The 26,912-nt window shown below is 40.9% G+C and overlaps 1 protein-coding gene across 3 annotated transcripts in view; it reads left to right on the top strand.

Annotated features, from left to right (window-relative positions):
• The first annotated feature begins 2,995 nt into the window (after positions 1-2,995).
• The window catches only part of ptbp3 (polypyrimidine tract binding protein 3), a 131,161-nt gene continuing 107,244 nt past the window's right edge, over positions 2,996-26,912 (top strand). For 2 of the 3 annotated variants that reach the window (XM_068030659.1, XM_068030658.1), the window contains exons 1-2: positions 3,184-3,267; positions 4,243-4,276. In XM_068030659.1, coding sequence (XP_067886760.1) covers positions 3,260-3,267; positions 4,243-4,276 — 42 coding nt within the window. In that variant the 5' untranslated portion in view covers positions 3,184-3,259. Of the gene's footprint in view, positions 3,268-4,242; positions 4,277-26,912 lie in introns of all 3 variants that reach the window. The other variant, XM_068030661.1, reaches the window with a different exon arrangement.

The raw sequence follows: 26,912 nt of genomic DNA, 5'->3' as shown, positions 1-26,912 counted from the left end.
TTGTTCGATATCTTTACCTGCAAAAATAGGCTTCCGAAACATACTGAGGAATGCATCAAAATCTTCTTTTTATTACGTTAAAGGTGCCATATCAATATAAATTGTTGTTGTTACTCACACAATATTCTCAGTATCCACCAACAAATCTCCGCATTCCCCCTCCAAAGAAATAAAAAAGACAAGTGTGAGGTGATCGATTTGGGGAGGTCAAACAAGGCAAAAGAATACACAATAAATGGGAGGATACTGAGAAGTGTAGAGGATGTGAGGGACCTTGGAGTGCATGTTCACAGCTCTCTGAAGGTAGCAGGACAGGTCAATAAGGTGGTTAAGAAGGCATATGGAATCTTTTCCTTTATTAGCCGAAGAATAGAATATAAGAGCAGGGAGGTTATGCTGGAACTATATAAAACACTAGTTAGGCCACAACTTGAGTTCTTTTTCTTTTGGGCCTCCTTATCTCGAGAGACAATGGATGCGCGCCTGGAGGTGGTCAGTGGTTTGTGAAGCAGCGCCTGGAGTGGCTATAAAGGCCAATTCTGGAGTGACAGGCTCTTCCACAGGTGCTGCAGAGAAATTTGTTTGTCGGGGCTGTTGCACAGTTGGCTCTCCCCTTGCGCCTCTGTCTTTTTTCCTGCCAACTACTAAGTCTCTTCGACTCGCCACAATTTAGCCCTGTCTTTATGGCTGCCCGCCAGCTCTGGCGAATGCTGGCAACTGACTCCCACGACTTGTGATCAATGTCACAACTTGAGTACTGCATGCAATTCTGGTCACCTCATTACAGAAAGGATGTAATTGCACTCAAGAGGTACAGAGGAGATTTACGAGGATGCTGCCAGGACAGGAAAATTGCAGCTGTGAGGAAAGATTGGATAGGCTGGGGTTGTTTTCCTTGGAACATTGGAGGCTGAGGGGAGATTTGATTGAGGTGTACAAGGTTGTGAGGAGTCTGGATAGAGTGGATGGGAAGGACCCATTTCCCTTAGCAGAGGGGTCAGTAACTAGGGGGCATAGATTTAAACTGCTTGGTAGAAGGATTAGAGGGGAGAGGAGAAATAATGTTTTCACCCAGGGGGTGGTAGGGGTCTGGAACTCACTGTCTGAAAGGTTAGAAGAGGCAGAAACCCTCAACTCATTTAAAAGGTGTCTGGATATACACCTGAAGTCCCGTAAATTCCAGGGATACGGACCAAGTGCTGGAAAATGAGATTAGGCTAGGTGGCTCGTTTTTTGGCCGGCGCAGACACAATGGGCAGAGTGGCCTCCTTCTGTGCCGTAAATTTTTCTACATTTTCTAAATATCTGTAAAGGAGGGATGTGGGGAGGGGGCAGAGGAGTGTCAGTACGTGAATTGTACCTTAGCAGAGCTGGTGCGAACGCAATGGCCTTCTTCTGTGCTGTTAAGATTCTATGATAACCCTAGCTTCTATCTGTCCAGCAATTATCACAAGTAAATCTAGATATCCTAAGAATGCAGGTGGGTTGAATAGAACATAAAATAACAGGTAAACCAAAAATAAAATACTGTGGATGCTGGAAATCTGAAATAAAAACAGAAAACGCTGAAAATACTCAGTCGTTCAGACAGCATCTGTGGAGAAACAGAACACTATGTGTTAATGACATTCTAGTACATAAAATAGATATCTCCATCTCATTTCAAGTCATCTTCCAAAAAAGGGGCAAGGCTCTCTCCATTTGTCAGTACATCCTATTCAGTCGATTTTCGGTTCAGTACAACACTTACTAACAGGAAAGAAATTTGAGTTTTGGACGCATTCAGGGTGGCACAATGGTGCAGTGGTTAGCACCACAGCCTCACAGCTCCAGCAACCCGGGTTTGGTTCTGGGTACTGCCTGTGCAGAGTTTGCAAGTTCTCCCTGTGATCGCGTGGGTTTCTGCCAGGTGCTATGGTTTCCTCCCACAGCCAAAGACTTGCAGTTTGATAGGTAAATTGGCCATTATAAATTGCCCTAGTGTTGGTAGGTGGTAGGAGAATGGTGGGGATGTGGTAGGGAATATGGGAATAATGTAGGATTAATATAAATGGGTGGTTGTTGGTCGGCACAGACTCAGTGGGCCAAAGGGCCTGATTCAGTGCTGTATCTCTCTATGACATTCCTCCCTAATTTGCACAATCTACTCCCATATTAAAGTGGGCACAAATGTTTTGCCAAACAATTGCAAACCTGTCAATTGAATAGTGACTGAAGAAAAATCCAGTCTCACTGTAGATTTGACTTGATTGCATACCACAACTTCAGCGTGTGTGGAATTTAAAATGAGTGACCTGCAGTTTAAAAGCTTTGTAAATCACTCCAAATTGTTACCATTGTGGGTGCTGGGAAAGCCGCCTTTTTCTTGCTGAGGTGGAGAACTGCATTTATGCCTTCACAGATTTAAAAACTGATTTTTTTCCCCAAGTCTCATTGTGAGATATTGTCGATTGTAAGTAACCTTTAAAATCATCAGTAAAATACATATTTTAAAAAGTCAGTAAAAATGGTGATTATATCCAGGACAGTGATTTAAAACCCTTTTGTTAAAGTAAGTTAAGAAAATATACCCTGAAAAGTCACTTCACCACATAAGATCATGGTGGAACCACTAATTATGAGACATAGAAGGAACAGGATTTCCAAATACATATTTTAAAGATTCACATCATTTGTTGTTGGTGAATGTATTATTAACCCCCACCCCACCCCCGGCACAGAAATTAAAAGTCAGAAATTCAGACGCGTTCAAAAAAAAGTAAAACTGGGGAATGAAAATCCCAGATAAGGCAGGGACGGTTCTGAAAAAAAAAATTGGAATTAAAAGTGATGTGAAAAAACCTTGTTTGGGGTGATTCAATGGCGGGTTGCTGTGCAAGGCCTTGCGCTATTATTGGGAGCCCGGCCGCCATTTTGTGAGTGTGCGAGGTGAAACGAAGAGAAAAGAGGAGGAGACACGCTGCAAAAAAGGAGGAGCTTCTCTCTCCCTCCTACTCTTCAAACATTTCCCTTCCGTCAGCGGCCGAGCTTGTTGCGACACTCCCTAATCCCTTCGGTATTACTCACGGCGGGAAGTTGTTGCTGGAGCTGCCACCTCCTCCTTTCTCCTTCCTTCCTCTGGCGAACCTCAACGACTTTTTCTTTTTGAAAAGAAGCTCCGCACGCGGCTGCTCCAACCGTCTGCCGTTACCGCCGCCATCAGCCTTCTTCACCTTCTGTGTGTGTGTGTCTGTGTCTGTCTTCAGTAGGTGTGTGTGCGATGGACGGGTAAGTTCATGGTGGCTTTGGTCTTTTTCTCCCGTCCGCCCGGTTAGATTTGGCGTCCAGGCTCGACGCCACCTTTCTTTCTCTTTTTGAATTATCATTATTGTGCTATTAATGATTTTTTTTTCCGGTCCTGTACTCGGCTGACATTTTATGGTCGAATCCTGTAGTGTTTGGAGGCAGTTTCGTTGGCTTTTATATATATATTTTTTGGTTCCTGATTGATTGTCGACGGATTTTTGTGCGTTTGTCCCTTTTTCAGGCTGTATTTCCCCCCCCCCCCCCCCCCAAAGAAGAGTTAATTTAAAGGTTAAATTGCGTCTGGAGGGAGGGGGAATGGGAGATTTTCTCCCGTCAAAAACACCTTTTTAAAAAAAAACATTGGAAGTAAATCTGTCGGTATTTTGCAAACCTAAATGAAGACGGTGAGGGGAAAAAAGTGATTTAAAAAAAAAAGTTTGAAAAGCCAATTGAGAGAATATGTGCGCAATTTGTAACTGAGCGAGGGGATCTGGATGACGAGTGATCATTTTCTGGTCGAGTATGTCTGCCTTGTCTGGGTTTTTTCATACTCTTGTCTAGCTTTGTGCAAGAGACTGTTTCAGGTTGTAGGTTGTGTGTTGATACAATGCTGCCGAGTTGGCAGGAAAAACCTTTCCAGCTTCCCACCGCCCGCCTCCCCCCCCCCCCCAAAAAAATAAAGCGTTGAGACTTTTGCTGTTCTTATAACTCGAATAGCTTCATCTGCACTCTCCTTTTGCCTTTATAATTTAAAAAATTATTGCAAGCATAAAAAAGCAGATCTTTCTAAAAAAAAACTTTCCTTTTTAAAAAAAAAAGCATTTCTAATTTTAATTTTGTAAATCATTTCCCCCTGTCTCTTACTTTTAAGTTTCATTGTATCACTGTGTATAAGTAACTGGAGCTTTAACTTTTTTTTTTCTCATGTTCTCTTTTCCCCTTTTTCCTTCCCTACAGCATTGTCACAGATCTTATAGCAGTCGGTTTAAAGGTAGGAGTCTATTCTCTCTTTTTCTAACTTTACTTTTTTCCTTTTATAATTTCATGCACCCTTGTGTGTAAGCTTGAAAAAGTCAGTCCTGAGTCTCCTGACTCTGTTTCATTGTGTCGCTGAGTGGATTTTTTTTTCCCTTCCTTCCCCCCCCCCCCCCTGTTTACCGTCACCATTTTCTGGCAAGGCTGCTTTTTCAACAACAGCGCCTCTCAAACACTTAGTCATAGGGTTGGCAGAAATGGAGTAGTTTCTTTTCGCTAAATGATTGCATGAGTCCGAAAGATTTTTGAAACAGTTACAGATTACTTCGTCACTTTTTTGCTGAAGCTCCGAGTTAGCTTAATGCAACAGAATATCAAAGAAACAACAGGAAGTATGTAGATTTTGTTCGAGGAGGAACTTTTTTTTAAATATCCTGTTCAGTCGATACTTTTGTGGGCTCGTTGTTGATCAGTTTCATGTGCTTTGGATTTGCAATAAAACTGCGTGGTGGATTTTTTTCCTCTTTTTGAAATATGCCACTTCTGAGTTGTGTGAAGCACAATTATCAATCATATGTTTAACACAGTCTTGGAAGAAGTGTTTGTGAAAAGCAAGGGTGCATTTTAATCAAGTGTGTGATCAGATTGAGGTGGTTATCTCTTGACTGCATAACCAGGAGTCTGAATTTTTCTGTATGATTGTGCCCTTTTAGTCCTTTTAATCGCTGGTGTACAACATTCTCTGCTTGAGCAGTTAATGAATTCCCTGGAGAAACTATGAGAACACGTATGTTACTGTGTTGTAAGACAATTAAGCATTCAGAAGTTCAGATGACACAATAAACAATAAGCAAATGTTTAGTAATTTATGAACAAGTTCTAATCTGTAAGGTTCAATACAATATAATTATTAGTTGTGTTTTTTGCCAACACCAAGACTCTGGCCACAAAGCTGTTTTTGCAAGCCTTATGTTTTAATCAGGGTTTGTACTCAAGTGTTTCACTGTAATCCAAACTGCACTAATAGTTTTATTTTGTAACCGAAAGGGGGACCATGTACTGTAGCTGTTATATCACAAGGCTTCACACAAAGCTTCAGGTGTTGTGAATTTTTCTGACTGGAAATGACTCGCTCTTCGTTTTTTAAGATATGAAATCCATCTATTTAATTTCACCGATGCAGTCTCACCAAGTCATACAATCCTTGCACACTCCATTTTCCTGACTGCCCTCTGCCTCCACTTTGTCCTGCCATTAATGACAGACTTCTTAATTGTTTCCCCTCTTTTTAAAAATAAAAATGCTCATCAAAAGCTATCCATATACCTAAAGGTGAAACACCATTGTTTTATGTTGCAGACACACTATATACAAATGCAATATATTGTGGCCAAGGAGACTGGTCTTTGCTAGTGTCACTTTATAGGCAGCCACAAGAGTGTCTGGAAGTTCTCAAAACAGGTTTTGGACGACGGGGGAGGGGAGTTTAGAGTTGACCTCATTGCTCCACTGTTCTGACACCACATATTGATGTTTTATCATGTGCCATTTTGTATCTGTTTTAAAATCATTTCCTTTGCTAGTAGCAAGTTTCATGGCAGACATTGGCTGCTTTGCTCAATGCAGCTGATGACTTTAACAGTGAATTAATTGACATTTTTTTGGAAGTAATCCATCTGTTAGGTAATTTTGGTAACTGGTGAATTTATGATGGTGCCTGGGAATGAAATTGTTCAATTTGGTAAACAACACCAGCATTAAGTGCTGTGATCAGTTAAAGATGGCCTTTTTGAGTCAGATTGATAGATTTGTCTGAATACCCAGGTGACTGAACTGGTTTTCATTTGTAATTTGTTTATGTTGAGGTTAAATGTCTTAGTTATTTATGTGGCTGAGTCAAATTTTTAATGTTCCTGTGAAGGACCTGGGGATGTTAAGGATATTAAATGTGCAAGTTGTTTGTGCTGCTCACCTTCAAATTGTGCAGAATCAGCCACTGGCATTAATGCTTTTAGCAACAGAAATAGCCTCTAATCTGGGTATGTTGTAAATTGTAGACAGAAAAGATATGTTTGTGTTAGTAATTTCTGTTTTTTTTCTGTGCATCCAGTTCTGAATTGCTTGAGCTCTTTGCAAATTTGACTTTAAAATTACACTTTTTATGGTGTTCTGTTCAGTTTGGTGGGTGAGAGCAACAATTTGAGAGGTTTGTTTTGTGTGATGAACAGGAACTGGCTCTGGTGAATTGATTGAACTTTGCAATACAATAGTTGAAATATAGCAGAGCTGAAATATGGGACTGCACCTTTTTCAGAACAGGTTTTTGAGAGCCTGCAATTTTTATGGGCATCTGTTTTGTGATGTTGGCATATTTTGAATGGCAGTTATCCAATGTTTGGTTAATTGCTAAATTTGGGTCTTCTGCCTCACTTACTTAATGTTTTTCACTTTGTAAGCATGGTTGTTTCCCTTAACATTGAAAAATATAAGCTAATACTGCATTCCATTATTTAACGTTTGTGCATTTGCTAAGTTTTTTTTGTAGGTGTCATCTTTTAATATTGGTAACAGAAGCAATCCTAGGGGCTGTTTCCTATCCACTGGTATTAATATTGATCACAATCTTCTCTCTCCTATTTAACCAATTTATAACTGTCTTGGCCACATGTTTTTGTGAGGCACCTTCTCAAATTTTTTTTGAAATTTAAGTTATGTGCCTTTATCATTACTAATTTAATTTTGCTATACTCTCGCACAGGAAGAAAATTAGGCCATTGCGCCATTCATGGCAGAGCTGCACCTCGGCTTCATTTACCTGTCCTTTGGTATTCCTTGATGCATTTGCCAAACAAAAGGCTTGAAAATTTCAATTGGCTTAGTATCCAAAGCCTTTGCAGGGAGTGAGATTCAGATTTCCACTAGCCTTCCTGATTTTACTCTTGAATGGCCTAGCTTTAATTTTAACTTTGCACCCTCTTGTTCTGTATTTCCCCCCACCGGAGCAAATCATTTCTGTAATGGGAAAGATGACAAATTGTATTAACTTTCTACTAGTATCTGCCATTCCTTGACATCAAAAACAAAATCAGTTCATTTATTGGATGTTAATTAAATCTTTTTTAATGGCTATGGCCATAAAATTAACACCCAGACACAGGTCATTCGGCCCTACCAGTTTATGTTGTCTTTAGTAAGTTCTAATCACTTTTACCTACCATGGTCTCATGACTTCAACACCCTTTCCTTCAGCGCGATGTCAGAGTTCCTGTCATTTTGGGGCACTTTCTGACTGCAATGCCAAGTAGGATGCAAATAAAATAGTGTTGCATTTTCACAGGCAGTAGTATACTGTTCAAAGTGTTGCAACTTTTAATCTTTAGGTAGTAAGTTGGGGATGCTGTATTTCGTATCCAGGACTTGTAGGTCATCAGATGAAAGTTTTGGTTTCTGTAGTTCTCTCAAAATGTACACGACCTCTGATTTCAGATAAGGACTGCAGTTGTACGGGAGAAAAAGCAGGATTCCTTTTAAGCACTGGATGCATTTCCTATAAATTGTCTGCTCTGAACTTTCAGGCACTGTGGTTTGTTTCTGCCTCATGAAATCTGATCTACCTGGCCAAATACTGCAACCAACATAAATTATTTTTTGCCGTGAATAAGTTTAATTTGATATACCAGTTTCTTTTATCATTTCTCGTTGCCTGTCTTTTGTTTATGTACTTTTTAAAATAATTAAATGTGTGTTGGCCAATAATACAAGTGAGTATACTGCCCCATTAGTCAGCCACTTCGTTTGATCATCCATAGATGATCTATAATCTGTTTTGTTATCTAAAGTGTCTTTCTTTAGCTAAGATATCTGCCTATTAATAAATACTTCTCAAAGTACAGTGAAGCTGCACTAGTTGACAACATTGCTGAATGAAACACCAATTTGAATTCTTGTACGTCAACCATGCAAAGCATCATTTAAGTCAAATGTCAGCAGGTAAAATTTATGCGTGAGATTTATATATTGTACAACAACCCTGGAAGAGTGAACTACCCTGCTCTAAACTGTTACTGCACCACTTCATTTCTGCAACTGAAGTCTTCTGTTGACACCTGGAAATTAGATTCTAAAATCAGAATCCGACCATGTGCAGGAATGGCCTTTATGATTCTTTGGAATATTACCTGGAGGAGTAGAGCTGAACAACAGCTGTTAGAAGTTTACTTGATGATTACCCAGAAGCCAGTACTGCATAAATATGCCTATTTTGTAGTGTCTAATGACCATTTTAACCAGATATACCTGGTGCTCTGAGAGTTGATTTAATTGCTGTTTTCCTTTTCAGCAGAATAACCACAATGGATGACAGCATAAACACTAATATTAAAAGTATCCTGATGGGTGTTACTGAAAGCACGGATATGAAGAACATCCTGATGGCCATGCCAATGATAATTTTGTCCAAATACATAGACTTAATATTTAACTGTTAACCATGCTTCCATTTTTTTTTCAACTGAAGCGTGTTCAAGTTTTAAAAGCTTCACTTAATTCTTGTCTTGGTACCCAGTGTCTCATAACAGTGTTTAGTCCTGCGATTGTTTCTTTGTCAGGGCAGATAGCACTTAAAATAAAAAACAAATTGGCCTTTCTAAACTGCTTGCTACCATGACACACCCTTCAGTTGAACAGTCTGGGTAGCAACTTCTCTTTATCTGGGCCATTCTGACCTCTGGTAAGAGCTGTAACTGAAGCACTCTTAGCCAAGTGGTCTGTTTTCCAACTGCTCCTGCCAGTTTACAGCAAGTGGAATACGAAAAGAATTAGGCATTGCACAAAAATTGCCTGTATGTGGCTAGATACTACAGTACAAATCATTTGCGTTCTACCAGAAAGTCAATAGACCCTGGTTTCTGCTGTCTGGGCATCTATTGATACTTTCCTTCTTGGACAGTTTCCTTCCCTCCTTTGAAGGTGTCAACATGGTGTATTGGGATGTCGTTACCCGGCTGTCAGACCATGAGATGTTGGCCAAGTAGCCATTATTGGTGAGTGTTGGAAAGACTTGTCACGCCTGACAATCTTGTGACAAAATATCATCGATTTGGAACATTAGCTCTGTCTCTCACTACAATGGTACTTATTCACCTGATGAGTATTTTCAGCATTTTCTGTCTGTATGAATCATCTGTCCTCACCTAATGTCCGTGTAGATGTGTTCTCAGCAGACAGTGCCGGATTGCAATCCGCTGTTGTAATCCTGAGTATCTCAGAATTGTCCTGAGTCCCTGGACATAGCTATATTGTATAGTTCTATAGTGCCTAATTGGGCATTTCCAGGACAGGTTGCTGGATAGTGATCCAGAGTGGGAGATTTGACTGATTTTCATCATTTCCCCAGCTAAATCAGCAGAGTCCAAAAGTTGAAGTTAAGTCTGTGACATTTTCTTAAAAGTCTTTGAAAAATTTTGCTATCCTTTTATAGTACAGATGTTTCTTGACGACAAAAGATTTAAATATTAATTTGTCCGTAATTATGTATTGAGTAAAGCTTGATGGATATATAGTGCTAGGAGTCTAGGGTATTGTTGGGCAAGTTATTTCCAAGACTTGCAGTCTGGAATGCCAAAAGTGTGAACACAAACCTGCTGTTAACTTTCATGCAAAATAACTAGAAGTATTGCATATTCTGAGATGAGGATTTAGAATAATGGCTGGAATGTTGCAGTCAGTGGCGTATGAATGATTCATTACACTTAAATTTGTCCACAAATTTTCTGTGGACTTCCTCACTATAACTTGCATTGATTAGAAATTCTAACAATGCACTGCCCTCTATCGGGGATTTGGGGCATGTGAACAGGGCATTCAAGAATCCTTACTGAGACCTGCAGAATCTGAAACAGGAAGTGTAATTTCAAATAGTCAATTTAATAGCAAATCATGTACAGAAAGTGCAAGAAACATGTGTTTAATAGACATACGAGACAGATAAAGTAGTTTTTTTATTTAAATGTTTTAAATCTCCAGTAATTAAAATATGCAGGAATGAGAGTTCACATTTGTAAATATTAATTTTTAGTGGCCAGGAGATTGTCTGGCAGTAATTAAGCCGTATCACGCCATTTAAATATTTACGTACACTTGAAAGGACAAGCCCTAATTGTAGCTGGTGGATTTAGTTGTCAGTGTTTCAGTGGCAAGTCTCTGGGCTCTATGGCAGTTTCTAGCCAGAGCAGGGCAACTTGGACAGCAATTTTCTAATTTCCACATTGAACTGTACATGTGTGGTCAGTGGTAGTTGCTATCTGATTTACTCCATAGTAACGATGAGTGCTGATGGAACCGAGGAGCAGGAGTAGGCCATTCATTGCTGTTGAGCCTTCTACACCATTCGACTCGATCATGGCTGATCATATACCTCAACACCACTTTCCTGTGCTATTCCCAGATCCCTTGATAGCTGTAGTATCCAGATATCTCTGATTTCTGTCTTGACCATGTTCACTGATTAAGCTTGCACAGTCCTTTGGGGTAAAGAATTCCAGAGATTCATCACCCTCTGAGTGAAGAAATTTTTCCTGTCAGTCTTCCTGCTCCTGCACAGTTATGGTATCACAGTTATTCTTACTGGAAATTCTGAGCCAATTTGTTAGTTACCTGAGACGATAGACTGCTATTATGGCTTAGAAATGTTCAAAACTGAAGTCTCCAAATTTAGCAGCATATTCCCTCAAAAGACATGCTATGTGTACATACAAGTGCCTACAGTATAAGATTGTGATCGTCAAAGACGGTTGATTAAGACGATTTACAAAAGATTTATTATGAATTCCCACTTGTATGTCCTCTCTGCTATAAATGTTCCACATTGCTGCTTTAAAGTTGTCCATGAATACTAAGGAGTAAATGTTTTACAATTTTACTTTGCTGCAATAAAACAAAATTGGTGCGTGAATGACAGCTTTGTGCAGATCTCTGCCCTGCAAGATGAGCTTTGACTGACTTGTGTACTGCCTAGTACATGTGTTGGGAATGTTTTCCTCAGATGCCAGCCAATTGTAAAAGGAATGGGTAAAACTTAACACTGGCCTATTCAGATTTCATAATAAACACAAAATACTTCAATTAAGTACCTTGAGTTTGAGATCAGCTGCTGCAGATACTCCATTGAGTGACCTCACTGAAAGCCAGTGAAACTTGCCCATGTTGAGTTAACAATCTGTCTCCTGTACGAACTTTATTGGGTAAAAATAGCGAGATTGTAAAAGTTAAGGTGTCAAAAGCAGACAAGAAGTATCCAATATATTGTGCAAAAGTCAAATACTGTGAATGCTGTAAATATCAAGTCTGGTGGCATCTTTTGGGTGATGAATAGAGTTAACTTTCAGGTCTGTGACCTTTTGTTCTGGTGGAAGGTCATTGAGATAAAATGTTACCACACTTTCTCCACAGGTGCTGCCAGACCTGCGAAGTATTTCCAGCATTATCTCTTTTTATTCCAGTATTTTATACTTGCCTAAAATGTAGCAGGAACTCCTTTTTTTTATGATTTAGTGGAGAAATATATGACTGGAACCCCTTTGTCATGCTACCAGAGAAAAATAGTAGTTATGGAACCTGTTGAGATTCATTAATTAATTGACTGTGTGAAACCCCACTGAACAAGCATTTCCGAGTAACTGAGCAGTTTCATGATCAAGTAATGGACTTGTTCCAACGGGCTCTGCTCTCTATATAATCTGTTTTCAGCATGCTAGATGCTGAGTCATCAACATGCCATCAATCAGAAAGAATCAATTTGTCTGCTTTCCATTGAGTGTAGTTAAATATAGAGTTTTTTCAGAAGTGTTTTCTGTGGGTAAATTGTTTTCTTTTAACTGTTCTTGGGCAGTTTACAAGATCAGGCAAGAATGTAGATGCTGGAAGAAAGCTTGACTACAGAGAGTGGAAATAAAAGGCTATGAATAGAAATACATCTACAATAGTGCGTGGAAGTGGAACTAAACATTTTAAGAACATTTTTCTGTTTTCTTTGTTTTAGGGAGTGAGTTGCCCTTTTTCACACTCCCAATGGGATAAGATCTTCCCATGACCTAATGCTTCCTTTAATATTGGGAATTAAATTTGATAGTTACTTGAGAGGATAGACTGCTGTTATGGCTTGGAAATGCTCAAAACTCAAGTCTCCAAATTTAGCAGCATATTGCCTCAAAAGGCATGCCATTGTGTACGTACAAGTGCCTACAATATAAAATTGTGATTGCAACAAATTTAATCTGACAATAAACTAGTTATAGCCCTTGAAGTTTTTTTCATTTGTTAATGGAATGTAGGCGTTGCTGGTTTGGCCAGCATTTTTTGTCCATCCCTAATTGCCCTTGAGAAGGTTGTGGTGAGCTGCCTTCTTGAACAGCTGCAGTCCTTGGGGTGTAGGTACACCCACAGTGCTGTTACGGAGGGAGTTCCAGGATTTTGACCCAACGACCGTGAAGGAATGGCAGTGTAGCTCCAGGTCAGGATGGTGTGTGGCTTGGAGGGGAACTTGCAGGTGGTATTGTTCCCATGTATCTGCTGCCCTTGTCCTTCTAGATGGTAGAAGTTGCCGGTATGGGAGGTGCTGTCGAAGTTTGTGGCATCAACATGCTGCTCCACATCTTCTAGCTAAGCACCAATACTCTACTGCCACCATCTGCCCCTTTCCTCAACCAAAAAATATACAGCAGGAAAGGAGCCTGGATTGAGTCTTTCTCTTTCTGCTTCCTATCCCCTTAGCGACTGGCCAGCTGGTAAGAGACTTTGCATATAATATTGCTTTTTATAAAATGGCCACCTCAAAATTTGGACCAATTTAGAATAGAGCCGAAATGCACTTTCGCAGGAATGCGGTTTAATAGCAATTTTTGATGTACTTGAAAAACACATGGTCGTGAACCACCATATTTACATATGTTTTGGAAACAAACGGACTTATTAGTGAGAGGCAGCATGGTTTTGTGAAGGGGAGGTCGTGTCTCACTAATTTGATTGAGTTTTTTGAGGAAGTGACAAAGATGATTGATGAAGGAAGGGCAGTGGATGTTATCTATATGGACCAGTAAAGCCTTTGACAAGGTCCCTCATGGCAGACTGATACAAAAGGTGAAGTCACATGGGATCAGAGGGGAGCTGGCAAGATGAATACAGAACTGGCTCGGTCATAGAAGACAGAGGGTAGCAGTGGAAGGGTGCTTTTCTGAATGGAGGGATGTGACTAGTGGTGTTCCGCAGGGATCAGTGCTGGGACCTTTGCTCTTTGTAGTATATATAAATGATTTGGAGGAAAATGTAGCTGGTCTGATTAGTAAGTTTGCGGATGACACAAAGGTTGGTGGAGTTGCGGATAGTGATGAGGATTGTCAGAGGATACAGCAGGATATTGATCGGTTGGAGACTTGGGCGGAGAAATGGCAGATGGAGTTTAATCCGGACAAATGTGAGGTAATGCATTTTGGAAGATCTAATGCAGGTGGGAAGTATACAGTAAATGGCAGAACGCTTAGGAGTATTGACAGGCAGAGAGATCTGGGCGTACCGGTCCACAGGTCACTGAAAGTGGCAACGCAGGTGGATAAGGTAGTCAAGAAGGCATACGGCATACTTGCCTTCATCGGTCGGGGCATAGAATATAAAAATAGGCAAGTCATGCTGCAGCTGTACAGAACTTTAGGTAGGCCACACTTAGAATATTGCGTGCAATTCTGGTCGCCACACTACCAGAAGGATGTGGAGGCTTTGGAGCGGGTACAGAAGAGGTTTACCAGGATGTTGCCTGGTCTGGAGGGCATTAGCTGAGAGGTTGGATAAACTCGGATTGTTTTGACTGGAATGACGGAGGTGGAGGGGCGACATGATAGAGGTTTACAAAGTTATAAGCGGTATGGACAGAGTGGATAGTCAGAAGCTTTTTCCCAGGGTGGAAGAGTCAGTTACTAGAGGACATAGGTTTAAGGTGAGAGGGGCAAAGTTTAGAGGGGATGTGCGAGGCAAGTTCTTTACACAGGGTGGTGAGTGCCTGGAGCTTGTTGCCGGGGGAGGTGGTGGAAGCAGGTACCATAGAGATGTTTAAGAGGCATCTTGACAAATACACGAACAGGATGGGAATAGAGGGATACGGACCCCGGAAGTGCAGAAGGTTTTAGTTTAGGCATGCATCAAGATCGGCGCAGGCTTGGAGGGCCGAGTGGCCTGTTCCTGTGCTGTACTGTTCTTTGTTTGAAGTTACAAGGCAGCACGTCCCTCCTTCACTTTTCGGTATTCTTATACCTCAGTGTGTATCTTAAAGCATGCAGATAATATTTAGATGTTGTGCTTAAGATGCAACTTTAGTGTACACAAGCAGCTGACTGATTTACTTTCGTTCGTATACTGCTCCACCTACTTCTGCAATCATTTTAGTGAGTTTATCACATGAGTATTGAAGGCAAGTAGGCTGGGGAGGACTCAAGTTTGAATCCCTTGGACTAGCTGATAGTAACTGGTGCCAAGGGCTCTATAGTTGGCTTCCTTAGCTCTGGATTATGGAGAATACAATAGACAAAGTTTTAGGTTTCTGATCACTACCCTGCGATACCCAGTTAGAAGTGCTCTTCAAATGTCCTTGGAATCAGCATTTATATTGATGCTTTCTGCAGTCCAACAGTTTGGTGACGCCGACTGTCAAGGATCACATCCAAATAATGGAATGTTGTTTAGGTAAATTAGTGGAGGATAACTAGTTCCTGTAGATCCGCTTGATCGGCACCCCATCCACCACCTTAAACATTCAATATCTCTGTCCCTGGCGCACATATACAAAATGTACTGCAGCAACTTGCTAAGCCCCCTTAGACAGCACCTTCCAAACATGTGACCTCTACCACCTAGAAGGACAAGGGCAGCAGATGCATGGCAACACCACCACCTGCAAGTTCCCCTCCAAGCTACACTTGGAACTATATTGTTGTTCCTTGATTGTCGTTGGGTCATGATCCTGGAACTCCCTCCTTAATAGTACTGAAGGTGTACGTTCACCACATGGAATGCAGTGGTTCAAGAAGACAGCTCACCAACTCCTTCTCGAGAGCAATTAAGGATGGGCAATAAATGCTGGCCTTGCCAGCAATGCGCACATCCTAAGAATAAGTTTTTAAAAAAAAACAATGCAAGAATTCTAGAGGGGAGGGGGGAAACATCCAGCAGCAGGGCAAGAGTTGATCAGCACTGTTTGAGGCCGTACATTACTTGTGATTTGTTTGCATACAAAATTAATCAAAAAAGCAAATTTCTCAAAGGAGAAATTGAATTATGACTTGCATCTGACCTCCTTTCCTTAATTGGCAATTGAGATTTTCTGATGCCTCTCCAATTATCTGCAAAGTTAATACTGGATTTATCACCATGTTAAGACATGTAATTTTCTCTGCTTTGCTTTAAACAGGCCTCATAACATCATATGCCTCCGAATTCATTTGCCTTACTATTCTACTGACTGACATGCTGTGTACTTGCAGAATTTTATTTTCCAATTTCCAGATTGTTCAGTTTGTCTTCGTTTTGGCTGTGAAATACTGTTTATGTCCTCATCAAATTGAAAGCTGGGGACTTATTGTAGTTCCATTTATTATAGCTGGCTGTTACTCAGTCTCTAACAGTGAGGGACTCAATTAATTCATGAAATAGCATTTTTGACTTTATGTATCTGTTGACTGACATGTGAATCTCCATGAGAGGAGAGAAATTAAACCTCCCCATTTATTTCTCTTTTCTACTCCCTACCTCAACAACTGTCCGGCACAGTGGTTAGCACCGCAGCCTCACAGCTCCAGCGCCCCGGGTTCAATTCTGGGTACTGCCTGTGTGGAGTTTGCAGGTTCTCCCTGTGTCTGCGTGGGTTTTCTCCGGGTGCTCCGGTTTCCTCCCACAAGCCAAAAGACTTGCAGGTTGGTAGGTAAATTAGCCATTATAAATTGCCCCTAGTATAGGTAGGTGGTAGGGGAAATATAGGGACAGGTGGGGATGTGGTAGGAATATGGGATTAGTGTAGGATTAGTATAAATGGGTGGTTGACGGTCGGCATAGACTTGGTGGGCCGAAGGGCCTGTTTCAGTGCTGTATCTCTAAACTAAACTAAAACTTTGCATTTAATAATGCTCTTAATAAAATGGCCACTTCAAAATGTGGACAAATTTATTACAGAGCAGAAATGCATTTTTGCAGGAATGTGCTTTTTAAAAACACAAAATGTTGAGCATCAAGAATGTTGGCATTTTGAAGCATTCAGGAAGTGATTAACCTATAATGAATTATTCATTGTATTATCAGTTTGAAAGACCGTGGAATAAATCATTAGGATTGTGCCTGTGCTAAGTTTTATGTTGAACTTTGTGGGGTGTGTGTTCTACTATTATTTTGTTCATTCAGGCATTGTATTTCATAAGTATAGTTTGTTTTCCTGTAATTGAGGTTACAAAGTTTTCCCAACAACTACTGCTTGGTTCCTTGAGAATATGATTTCTGTGTTAATGTTGCTCCCTTCAGCATGCATTGTGTCTTCCTTTTTCCTGACGCCCAGAAATTATATTGGAGATGAGGTGCTTAAAGGGGAGGGAAGAAAAATTAAATGGGCATGTAGCTCCGCCTATATAGACTAGACTGTGACATTGCCAGAGATTTGCTTTTTTTTTGCCAGGCTGGAAGAATGCAATGGGAAAAAAATTAATTAGAAGTTTAAAAAAAAAGTGATCTAATTTTATCAGTTTGGATCAAAAGCAGTTGGAGCTGTTAGGACTTGTCAAAATGCCCAGTTCTTTGTCAGTTGCATTACTTTAGAAATTGCCAAAATTTGTGCCTGAGGTATATTCCATGATGTGTGTTCAAACATCATCCTGTATGTTGTCAGAGTGCATTACGTAAATATGGACACTACCTGCAGATTACATTGGAGCTTGGAATAGATCACTTTTTTTATATGGTGCCTTTCACGTCCTTGGGATGTTTCAAAGCACTTCACAGCCACTGAAGTACCAAGTGTTAGTCACTGTTGGAATGTAGGGAAACATGGTTGCAGATTTGTGTACAGCAAGGTCCTGCAGACAATAAGAAGAACTACATTTATTCTGGTGATGTGGTTTAAAGTTTAAGTGTTGGGCACAGCGTCAGGAGAGCTCCCTTGCTTTTTGCCACCTCATTTTTTACTACTACCTGAGCAGGCAGACTGGGTCTCAGTTTAGCATCTCATTTGAAAGGTAGCACATTGGATAATGCAGTGCTCCTCAGTACTGCATTGAAGTGTCAACCTAGATTATGTGCTTAAGTCCTGGAGTGGAACTTGAATGTATGGCCATCTGACTCAGGCAAGAGTGCTACCACTAAACCAAGGGCTGATAGTATAATCCAGCTACACCTTTGGTAGACTGTATTTTATCTTTCGGTGTGCATCAAGTTAAGTCATTTGGAACTTGGAAAAAAGGGTTGAGTTTTGAGATGCAGTTTGTTGCTTTCCCTTACATTGGTATTCTTGCAAATTGTCCTAATGAATGCAAGATGAAAAACTTGACAAAATGTCTGTTTTCAGCAATATATAATAATTCTGTGGGAAGGTGGAAATTGTCACTTAAAATGGCACAGATAAGCCCAGAAATTATAGATGAATTAATCCTGAGTTGGTAAACTACTGGAACTGATAATGTGGGATGAAATTACTAAACAACTGGAAAACATGAGTTAGCAAGGCCCAGTTGGCATTGATTTCTAAAAGGCAGGTTTTGCCTGACCAATCTTGTAGAATTCTTGAGAGGACAGATTAAGGAAATAGTGAGTGTGATGTAAATAGATTTTCAAAATGCATTTGATAAGGTATCATGTCACAGACTTGTGGCAAAGACGACACATGGAATTGAGAGGGGAATGGTGTCACAGCGGGTTGTTGGTGAGCAGAAAGCAAATGGCTGGGTTGAAAATATTTCTTAGACTGGAAAGAGGTGCTGAGTAGTGCTTCATCATAAATGGCCTATGGGACTGCCTTCACTTAGTATCTCAGTGATTTAGACATGGAATTGGAAGCAACAAAATTGAAATTTGAAGAGAATAACTTGGTGGAGAGGGGATTATGGGGATGGTTAAGTGTGACTACCAGCCATCTTTCTGAAGAAAGGCCATGGGCCTGAACCATAATCCTGTACCTTCCTCTTGCTGCAGATGCTGCCTGACTTGTGTTTCCAGCATTTCCTGTTCTTAATTCAGACGTTTGGGATTTGCAATTTTTTTTCTTTGAGTCTCCATTTCTGAGCAGGTTTTCTGTTTCTTTGAAATGTATGTGCAGGATATTGCTACCTGACAGACACTGGAAAACAGGAAGCTGCATCTGGTTCGTTTTACTGCATTTACTGTTAGGATTAATTGCTAAGTCTCCCAAGCCAAAAAGGTTTGGGGATGGGGATAGGTATGGAGAGGACTAAAAGTTTATTTTCTGACATGTCTGTTACAGGTCGTGCTTTTCTTGGTGTGCTGACCGTTGTAATTTGGTTGGTGTAGTATTAGCAGTAGCTGCAGAATGGGATTCTGTGGAAGAGTCTTTTTTAAAAGGTTGTTCTTTGTTGTGAATCAGTCAGACGTCTGGCCACATTCCTTGTGCCAGAAACTGGCATTCTTTACTGAATGTAATTAGTGTGGAATTGATCAGGGGACAATCAACACAGTAAATCTGGCAAGACTTTGCAATAGTGTAACAACTACGAATCCTGCTCACTATTGAGTTTGAACATTTTTCATTTGTGAATAGTTGACCACCTTGAGGCAACTGAGGTCTTGAAAATGGATTCTCTCTGTTGCAAAGCATATCTTATGTATTTGAGCCTCTTTACATAAATTTACAGTATGATGGAATCAGATTTTGAATCTGTAAAATGTTTAGTCTATGTTTTGAGTAATTGCTATCAGTGCAGCCTAAACATTTCTGGTCTTGAATTAAATGGCTGCAGGTTGTCCTCCGTTATTTCCTCAAGTGCATATCATTCATGTGGACTCGTGATGGTGCGAGTTGTCAGGCTTTCGAATTAATGGGTGTGTGGGGCAGGGAGATGAGCAGGGAATCCCCACATTTCCAAATTGAGTTACTGGATAATTGTCAGAGATGGGAGCTTATCCCAGTCTTTAGAGCACGCCCAGCAGCATTGAATACTTGACAAATGACATCTCATCAGAATGTTTGTTCTGATAGGTATTAACAAACAATCTAGTGGTTTTGAGCCCCTTCTGCACTGGCCAAGATATCTGATACTAAGAATAGTTTGTGTAAAGACTTTCAAAGCGCTTAAACACAGATGTTAGGTATGCTGCCTAGTATTGTAAATGGGGCCAGTTCATTCATTTTACTTGTGATTTTTGAGTTACAGCTGCTCAGATCCCATGCAGTGCAGTTTTTTTTTAGAAGCAACTATCTAATGACCGTTTAAAGTATTCATGGCTTTACTTATAAATGATAGGGAGCTCAGGCAAGAAGAGATTGGTTCCATCTTTTTCCTGCTGCAGCTAGGTCGTGTATTTCCTGTAGGCCAGGGGTACGCAGCAGCATTAACAATAGACAAATTCATTTCCCAAGTGATATCTTAGTTGCTCAAAATAACTTCATTTTATGTAGTTCTATGCACTTTTATTATTGGTGCAAGTTTTAAATTTTCAGCTATTGTGGTGAACATAAAACACACTGCCCAAATGCTTTGGGTTGAGAATTGTAACTTTTCCATTGGCACTCCAGTAAAATGTTCCCATGCCTTCATGCACTAATAGGGCTCACCAGAGTTTGATATAACTGCCACTTGTCAATTGATGCTGTTGCCTCTTATTAACCACCCAACATAGAAGAGGTTGACAAGATCATTCATAAACAAAACATGGAGGGAGGAAAACTTGGTTTTAGATTTGTTAGGCTACTGAAATCTCAGTAGTTCAGATTTTGAGAGCTTTACCCTGCATTGCAGCAGTTGTGCTGTGTTGAAACATATACAGGTTATATTCCTTGTTCACATCTGTCAGTTTAACAGGTGCCCTTAAACATTATACTATTATTTCCCAGATTATTTTCCAAAAGAAAACTAATATTTTTCTGTGCCTCCCTACTATCTATACCCATGCCCCATAAAATTGAAACAAACTTCTAATGTACTGAAGGACAGATATGTCAGCGGCTACCTTGCTTGATAGCCAAACAGTTGGGCTAAGTGGCAAATCTTGTCTGTCTTATTTTTAAGTGTTAAAAAATGTAGTTGAAGTCTGAAAGCAAAATAGCTCACTTGCAATTTTAATAGCTATGCTGAAGTGACTGTAGGGTTGCTCCATTTGGTCCTTGAATGACCGATGTGTATCTGTCACGTTGCTGAGGGATATATCCATCTTGGGAATCTGAGGCTAATGTCTCTGCATTGAATTCAGTAAATCAAGTGTGATGCCACTTAATGCAGGAAGAGGATATATAACACTTAATTCTCTTGGGATGGGTTTCCAATGTTTTTACTGGGTATATTAGTGGTTTTCCATACATTTTCTAGGCTAGGCAGAATTTTCAAGCTTCATGCCAGTGTTATTCCTACCTTGGGTGTAGTAGGTCATATATTAAGTTTATATCAATACTGCCATTACATTTTGTGTACTTACAACTGCCGATACACATCTGGGTAGTCTGATTTAAGCTTGTGACTAAGTAAATGAGCTAAAATAGAACTGAGTTTTGTGTGCCAGATGTGGCCTGAACACTCTAGTTTGAACACCTAATCTAGACTATATGTTGAAAGTAAAAAAAGGATGCTGCGTTACAATTTCTGTTCAGAAATATTGATTTCCTATTTTTAGCAATAATGCAGTCAAAACATTAAAGTGGGGAGGTGATGAGTTGCCACATGACGGTAAATGTAGTGAAGACATTTAAAGATTTCTATGTTTCCTATTAGCTGTGTGTTCTGCTTTTTAAAATGTTTGACTTCAAGGCAACCTCGGATGGAGACATTTGGTCAGTGGCTGAAAGTTCAGTCGTCATTGACAACAAGTTGTCAACAAAGTCTGTCCACCATCTACAAGGCACAAGTCAGGAGTGTGATGGAATGTTCTCCACTTGCCTGGGTGGGTGCAGCTCCAACAACACTCAAGAAGCTCGACACCATCCAGGACAAAGCAGCCCGCTTGACTGGCACCCCATCCACAAACATGCCACTCACTCCACCATAGGCGCACAGTGGCAGCAGTGTGTACCATCTACAAGATGCACTGCAGCAATGCACCAAGGCTCCTTAGACAGCACCTTCCAAACCCGTGACCTCGACCACCTGGAAGGACAAGGGCAGCAAATGCATGGGAACTCCACCACCTGCAAGTTCCCCTACAAGTCTCTCTCCATCTTGACTTGGAGCTATATCACCATCCCATCACTGTCAGTGGGTCAAAATCCTGGAACTCCCTTCCTAATAGCACTGTGGGTGTACCTATCCCATATGGATTGCAGCGGTTCAAGAAGGCAGCTCACCACCTTCTCAAGGGCAATCGGATGCGTAATAAATGCTGGGCTGGCCAGTGACGCCCATATCCCATGAATGAATTTTAAAAAAAAAAGCTTGGACTTCTGCCCATAGTCCTCAATCACTGTTCATGCTGTTGTCGTGATGTGTGTCTGTCTGTCTCTCACCCTCTGTGTGGTCCTTAACATTAAAAGGCAAGATATGAACTCACCAGACCAATTTTAAGTACACAAAAAGATTTCACGTTTTAAGGCTTTTATTACAACAACTAAAAATCGCCAGTAACTGGGCTATTACTGCGTAATTAGCTAATATTCCAAATTACAGGGCAAGGTTTTTTTTATGACACTTGGGGGAAAAAATGCATCACATTAATAGGTTACACAGTCCTCTTTGAAGCGCAATCTTTGCAGCTAAAAGTCCCAAACTTCTCCTGGTTTCAGTAGGTCGGATCTCCCAGACTGTTCTCTGCTCACGCCATCTTTCAACCTTTACATCTGTGAATGAGGTGATTTCTGATCCTTTTGTGTTTTCTAGACTGTTGAATTGGGTTTAAGTCTTCGCAGCCTTTCACTGGATCAGTCTTCTGACAGGTGTTGTCTCTTTCCTGTCAACGCACCCCCCGCCCCACAGCTAACGCAAATTTAATGCATGCATTTGTCTCGCCGGGCTCATTTTATTCCTGACTGGTCCCCCTTTCTGCATGCACTGTTATCACCAGTTTATCCAGAATTCCGCAGCCCGTATCCTGTCGTGTTCACCCATCATTCATGTTGCTCATCTACATTAGCTTCCTGTCCCTTTAACACCTCCAATTTAAAATTATGAACTTTTGTTTAACAATACTTTCTTAAGCCTTGTCCCTTCCTATCTCTGTCATCACCTCCTAACAGAGAACTCCCCCCGCCCCCCATCCCCATTTTATTCCTTGGAGCTTAACCTTTTGTGCTTTTTCCCTTCCCCATCATTGGCCTTAAGCCACTAAGGCCCCACACTCTAGAATTTCTTCTCTAAATCCCTCTGCCTCTCTTTCTCCCTTTCCTCATCTCCTGCAGCCTCTTTCTGCTGCTGTTCTGTTAACTCTGGTGCCTGCCCCCCCGCCCCAAAGAATCAATCTTTGATGCCCCCTGTATTTCTCATTTACCTGCTGCCCCTCAGTGACATTGACCAAAAGCACAGTGTCAGTTGCATATATGCCAATGACAGCTAGCTCTAACTCACCACCACCTCTTTCGACGACTGCAGTGTCTCCATAAATTGTCAAACAGCTGGTGGTGAGCTGGATGGGCTCAAACTTCCTCAGTTAAATATTGGGAAGGTGGAGACCATTGCCTCCAGTCCTGAGCCTCTGACTGCATCCCTCTCCCTGGCAACAGTCAGAGATTAAACTGGTCTGTTTGCAGTTTTTATGATTGACCCCGAGATGAACATCTGACGACATATCCATGCCATCACTAAGACTGCCAATTCCCACCTCTGTAACGTCTCCCAACTCTATTCCTCCCTCTGCTCATCTGCTGAAATCCTCTCTCTGCCTTTTTTGCCTGTAGACTAGTGCGCTACTGGCTGATCTTCCATGTTCTACCCTCTGTAAACTTGTCATCCATGCTGCTTGTGTCTTAACTGCACGAAGACCCATCACCCCTGACTCTTATTGATTCCTGGTTAAGCAACACCTCGAGGCCTCCATTTTAAAATTGGCAGCTTGTTTTCAAATCCTTCCCCATGGCTTCACTTGTCCTATCTCTGTAATCTCCAGCCCGCATAACCCTTAGATAACTGCGCTCCTTCAATTCTGGCCTGTTGAGCACCCCTGTTTTTTTTAATTGCTCCACATTAGCAGCTGTGCATTGAGCTTCCTGGGCGGTAAGCATCTCCGCCTCTCTGCCTCGCCACTCTTCCTTTGATACATGCTTTAAAACTTACTGTTTGACCAAGCTTTTGGCTTTCTACTCTAATATCTTGAGTAGTTTGGTGTCAAACTTGGCTTTCTAATGCTCCTGTCAAGTGCCTTGGGATGCTTTACTACATTAAAGGTGCTGTATGAATATCTAGCAGTTATTATGTGGTATTAAATATCTTAATTTGTAGTGTGCTTTATTGCACCGTCTAAATTCCTTGACTGATTTTTGAGACTGATTTATGGTTGCACATAAGCTCCAAGGACTGTTCCTTTCCTGACAGTTGAGATCAGCCAATTTAATTGGAAAGAATTGCGCAACTTTTTGAAGTTGTGCTCCCTGCCCTGTTTGCCTGACTACCATAAAGTCCTCCACAGTGGAGTGGGGTCTGGAGGAAACTTCTTTCGGAGCTAATGGGAAGATAATGCCTATGAAATATATTGTACCATCTGATTTCAATTGTCTTGCAGGGTTTGAAACTGTCTGAGGAAAAGGGCCTGGAAATGGTGAATGCTTGTTGAAGGATGTTTGATTATGAAAGTAAACCACAACACAGCTATCACGTTTCAAAAGGGCATTCAGCAGGAGGGGCAGGTTGGCTCTGCCTCAAGTAGTTTGTTTGCCGTAAGCACTATGTGTGTGTCTTTTTTTCACCAATTTCCCTTTTTTCTTGAGGCACACAGGTCATTCTGGCATCTTGTGAATACTACCAGACAATTTGGCAACATCATGGAATGCAAATTTATCTGCGCATGTAAACTTGTAGCAGGGCTTCCTGGATAGCAATCAGGAGTGGGAACCCTGTCCCCTACCTCAATAACAATGGTTGGATCAAAGATTGTTAAATTATGAACATACTTATTTACTGATTAACTTTTTAAGCTTCCTTTTTTAAAAATCAAATCTTTGGGATTTTGCTATGTTACTGAAGAACTTGCTGCTTTCAAGGGATGTTCCTTTTTACGTTTGCTTAAACACTTCGTTGGCTGTGTTACTTTAATTACTCCATTAAGCTATGCATTACGCCACTAGATCTTGTGCGAGTATGGAAAATTTTTGCTATATTGCTCTGTTGCAAAACCAGATAATGTACTTGTGTGGATTGGACTAACCAGTCATTATTATTTGCTTACAGTTACTTAACTTGATTTGTATATAATCTGTTGTCAGTATCACCCAATGTCTTGGAAGATTTGAGTCAGAATAAAAGGTTGTTTGGGCACTGCATAGTTAAGTGGAAACAGCTATCAAATAGAAACCAAATAATAGAGCCAGTTGTTGACAGAAAGTAGTCGTTTTGTGGTTCCAGACATGAGTTGAGTGGGGCACAGGAACTTTATTTTCAGTCAACTACCCATCACCAATATATATTAATTGATCAGAGTATTGTAATAGTTATCGCCATTTCTGGGTTAACATATTGCAGTGGCTGTACAGTGTTTATTGTCGGGTAATGTGCAATTCTTTAGCTTAAGGGTGGAATTATGTAGCAGAAACAAAACTGGCCTTTTCTTTCAGCTGATCATTTATCCGGTTTCAACAACTCTTTTGAATTCTTGCATCAATAGTAAATAATCCCTTTGAAGATTATATCGGTCCTAATATTGTTCTTGATGTCAGACTTCCCCCTATTCTGGGTTTGGTTTTGTTGCACTGGATATATTCCACGGCTGTGTAGCTTATACAATAATATTTCAAATAATGCTTAGACGCTTGCTGGGAAATGTAAAGCATCAGCTGTTGGTTTGAAGACCTGAACTGTTGCATTATACATTTGGCGATGCACTTAGCATGACACATCTGTTTGAACAGCAACCACTTGCATTTATATTAGCAGTAGGAAAATGCTCCAAGGCACATTGCAGGAGCATAATCAGATATGTATTGATACCAAGCTAAAGATGATACTGGGTTGGGTAATATAGCTTGGCTAAAGTAGTAAGTTTTAAGGGGGTCTTAAAGGAGGAGAGAGATGGAATGGCAGAGGTTGAGGGAGGAAATTATGGAGTCTTGGGCCTGTATGGCAGAAGGTACAACTGTCAATGTTTGGGCAAAAGCAGTTTGGGTGTGGGAGACATGAGTTGGAGGAGGGTTGTCGGGTTGGTGAGGGCGTGACCATGGAGGGATTTCAACACTAGGGTAAGAATTTTAAAATCTTGTTAGTGAACCAGGTACCAGTATGGACTGTCAGCTCAAAAGTTAGTATAAAACTTGGTTTGAGTAGCAGAGCAATCACAGCAGCTGAGTCTTGTAGTCCAGCACAGTGGATTAGTCCTGCTTGCAGAGGCATCCAGGATTCTGGGAAGGGAAATTTCCAACTATTAAAAGGGGTACAGAGGAAACAGTAACATGCAGGATCAGGAGTGGGCAGAGGGCTCAGCACAGGTTGCTTTGAACTTCCAGCTTGAACTTGTAGCTTGAGTGAAAATGCATCCACAATTACAGCCAGAGTGGAAGAGGGGAGATGGGGGTAGCGATGGCAAGGATAGAGTTGCAGAGACAGCAGTGTTGAATAAGGAGCTGCCAGCTCAGACGTCCAGTCAGTTTCAGCTACATTTTTGATTTGACTGGATGTTAATTGTGCTGGACATTGTTCTTGGTCTTCAGTAAAGTGACCCCCAACATCTTGATTTTAGACAGAAATCGGGTGCCTTTGCACCTGAGGCTGCTATTAGGTTAAACGGTTGCAGTTAAATTTGTGATGACTGCTTGGGCTTTGGTATAAGAAACTTGCTTAGATATAGTGTAAAAGCAGCAATTCAAAGAGGAAGGATGTCCTATTATAAAAGCTTCCTAATGGAAACACCTCTATGGTCAAGTATGCTCCATATCTAAATGTGTACAGTTTAGTTAACTCTCTGATCTCCTTAGAATATGTTTGCTTTTTGAGGGAGATTGAGTCAACCAGGCCTATATTCCCAAGAACTTAGACTTAGAGAGGTGATCTAGTTGAAATGCATAAAATTCTTAAGGGGCTTGCATGGCTGGATGCTGGGAGAATATTTTCCCTGGCTAGGACTGTCAGCCTCAGAATAAGGCAAAGGCAATTTAGGACTGAGGAGATGCTTATCTTTGGAATTTTCTGCCTCAGAGTTGTGGATGCTCAGTCATTGAATGTATTCAAACAGATCGATAGATCCTTGGATACGAAGGGAATAAAAGGATATGAGGATTGTCCAAGGAGGTGGAGAAATCGAAAGATGAACTGCGATCTTGGTGAATAGCAGAGCAG

This window comes from Heterodontus francisci, chromosome 4, assembly GCF_036365525.1.
Source record: "Heterodontus francisci isolate sHetFra1 chromosome 4, sHetFra1.hap1, whole genome shotgun sequence".
Taxonomy (NCBI): domain Eukaryota; kingdom Metazoa; phylum Chordata; class Chondrichthyes; order Heterodontiformes; family Heterodontidae; genus Heterodontus; species Heterodontus francisci.
The sequence above is the reverse complement of the archived record's forward strand: the minus strand, read 5'-3'. Positions and strand labels throughout refer to the sequence as shown.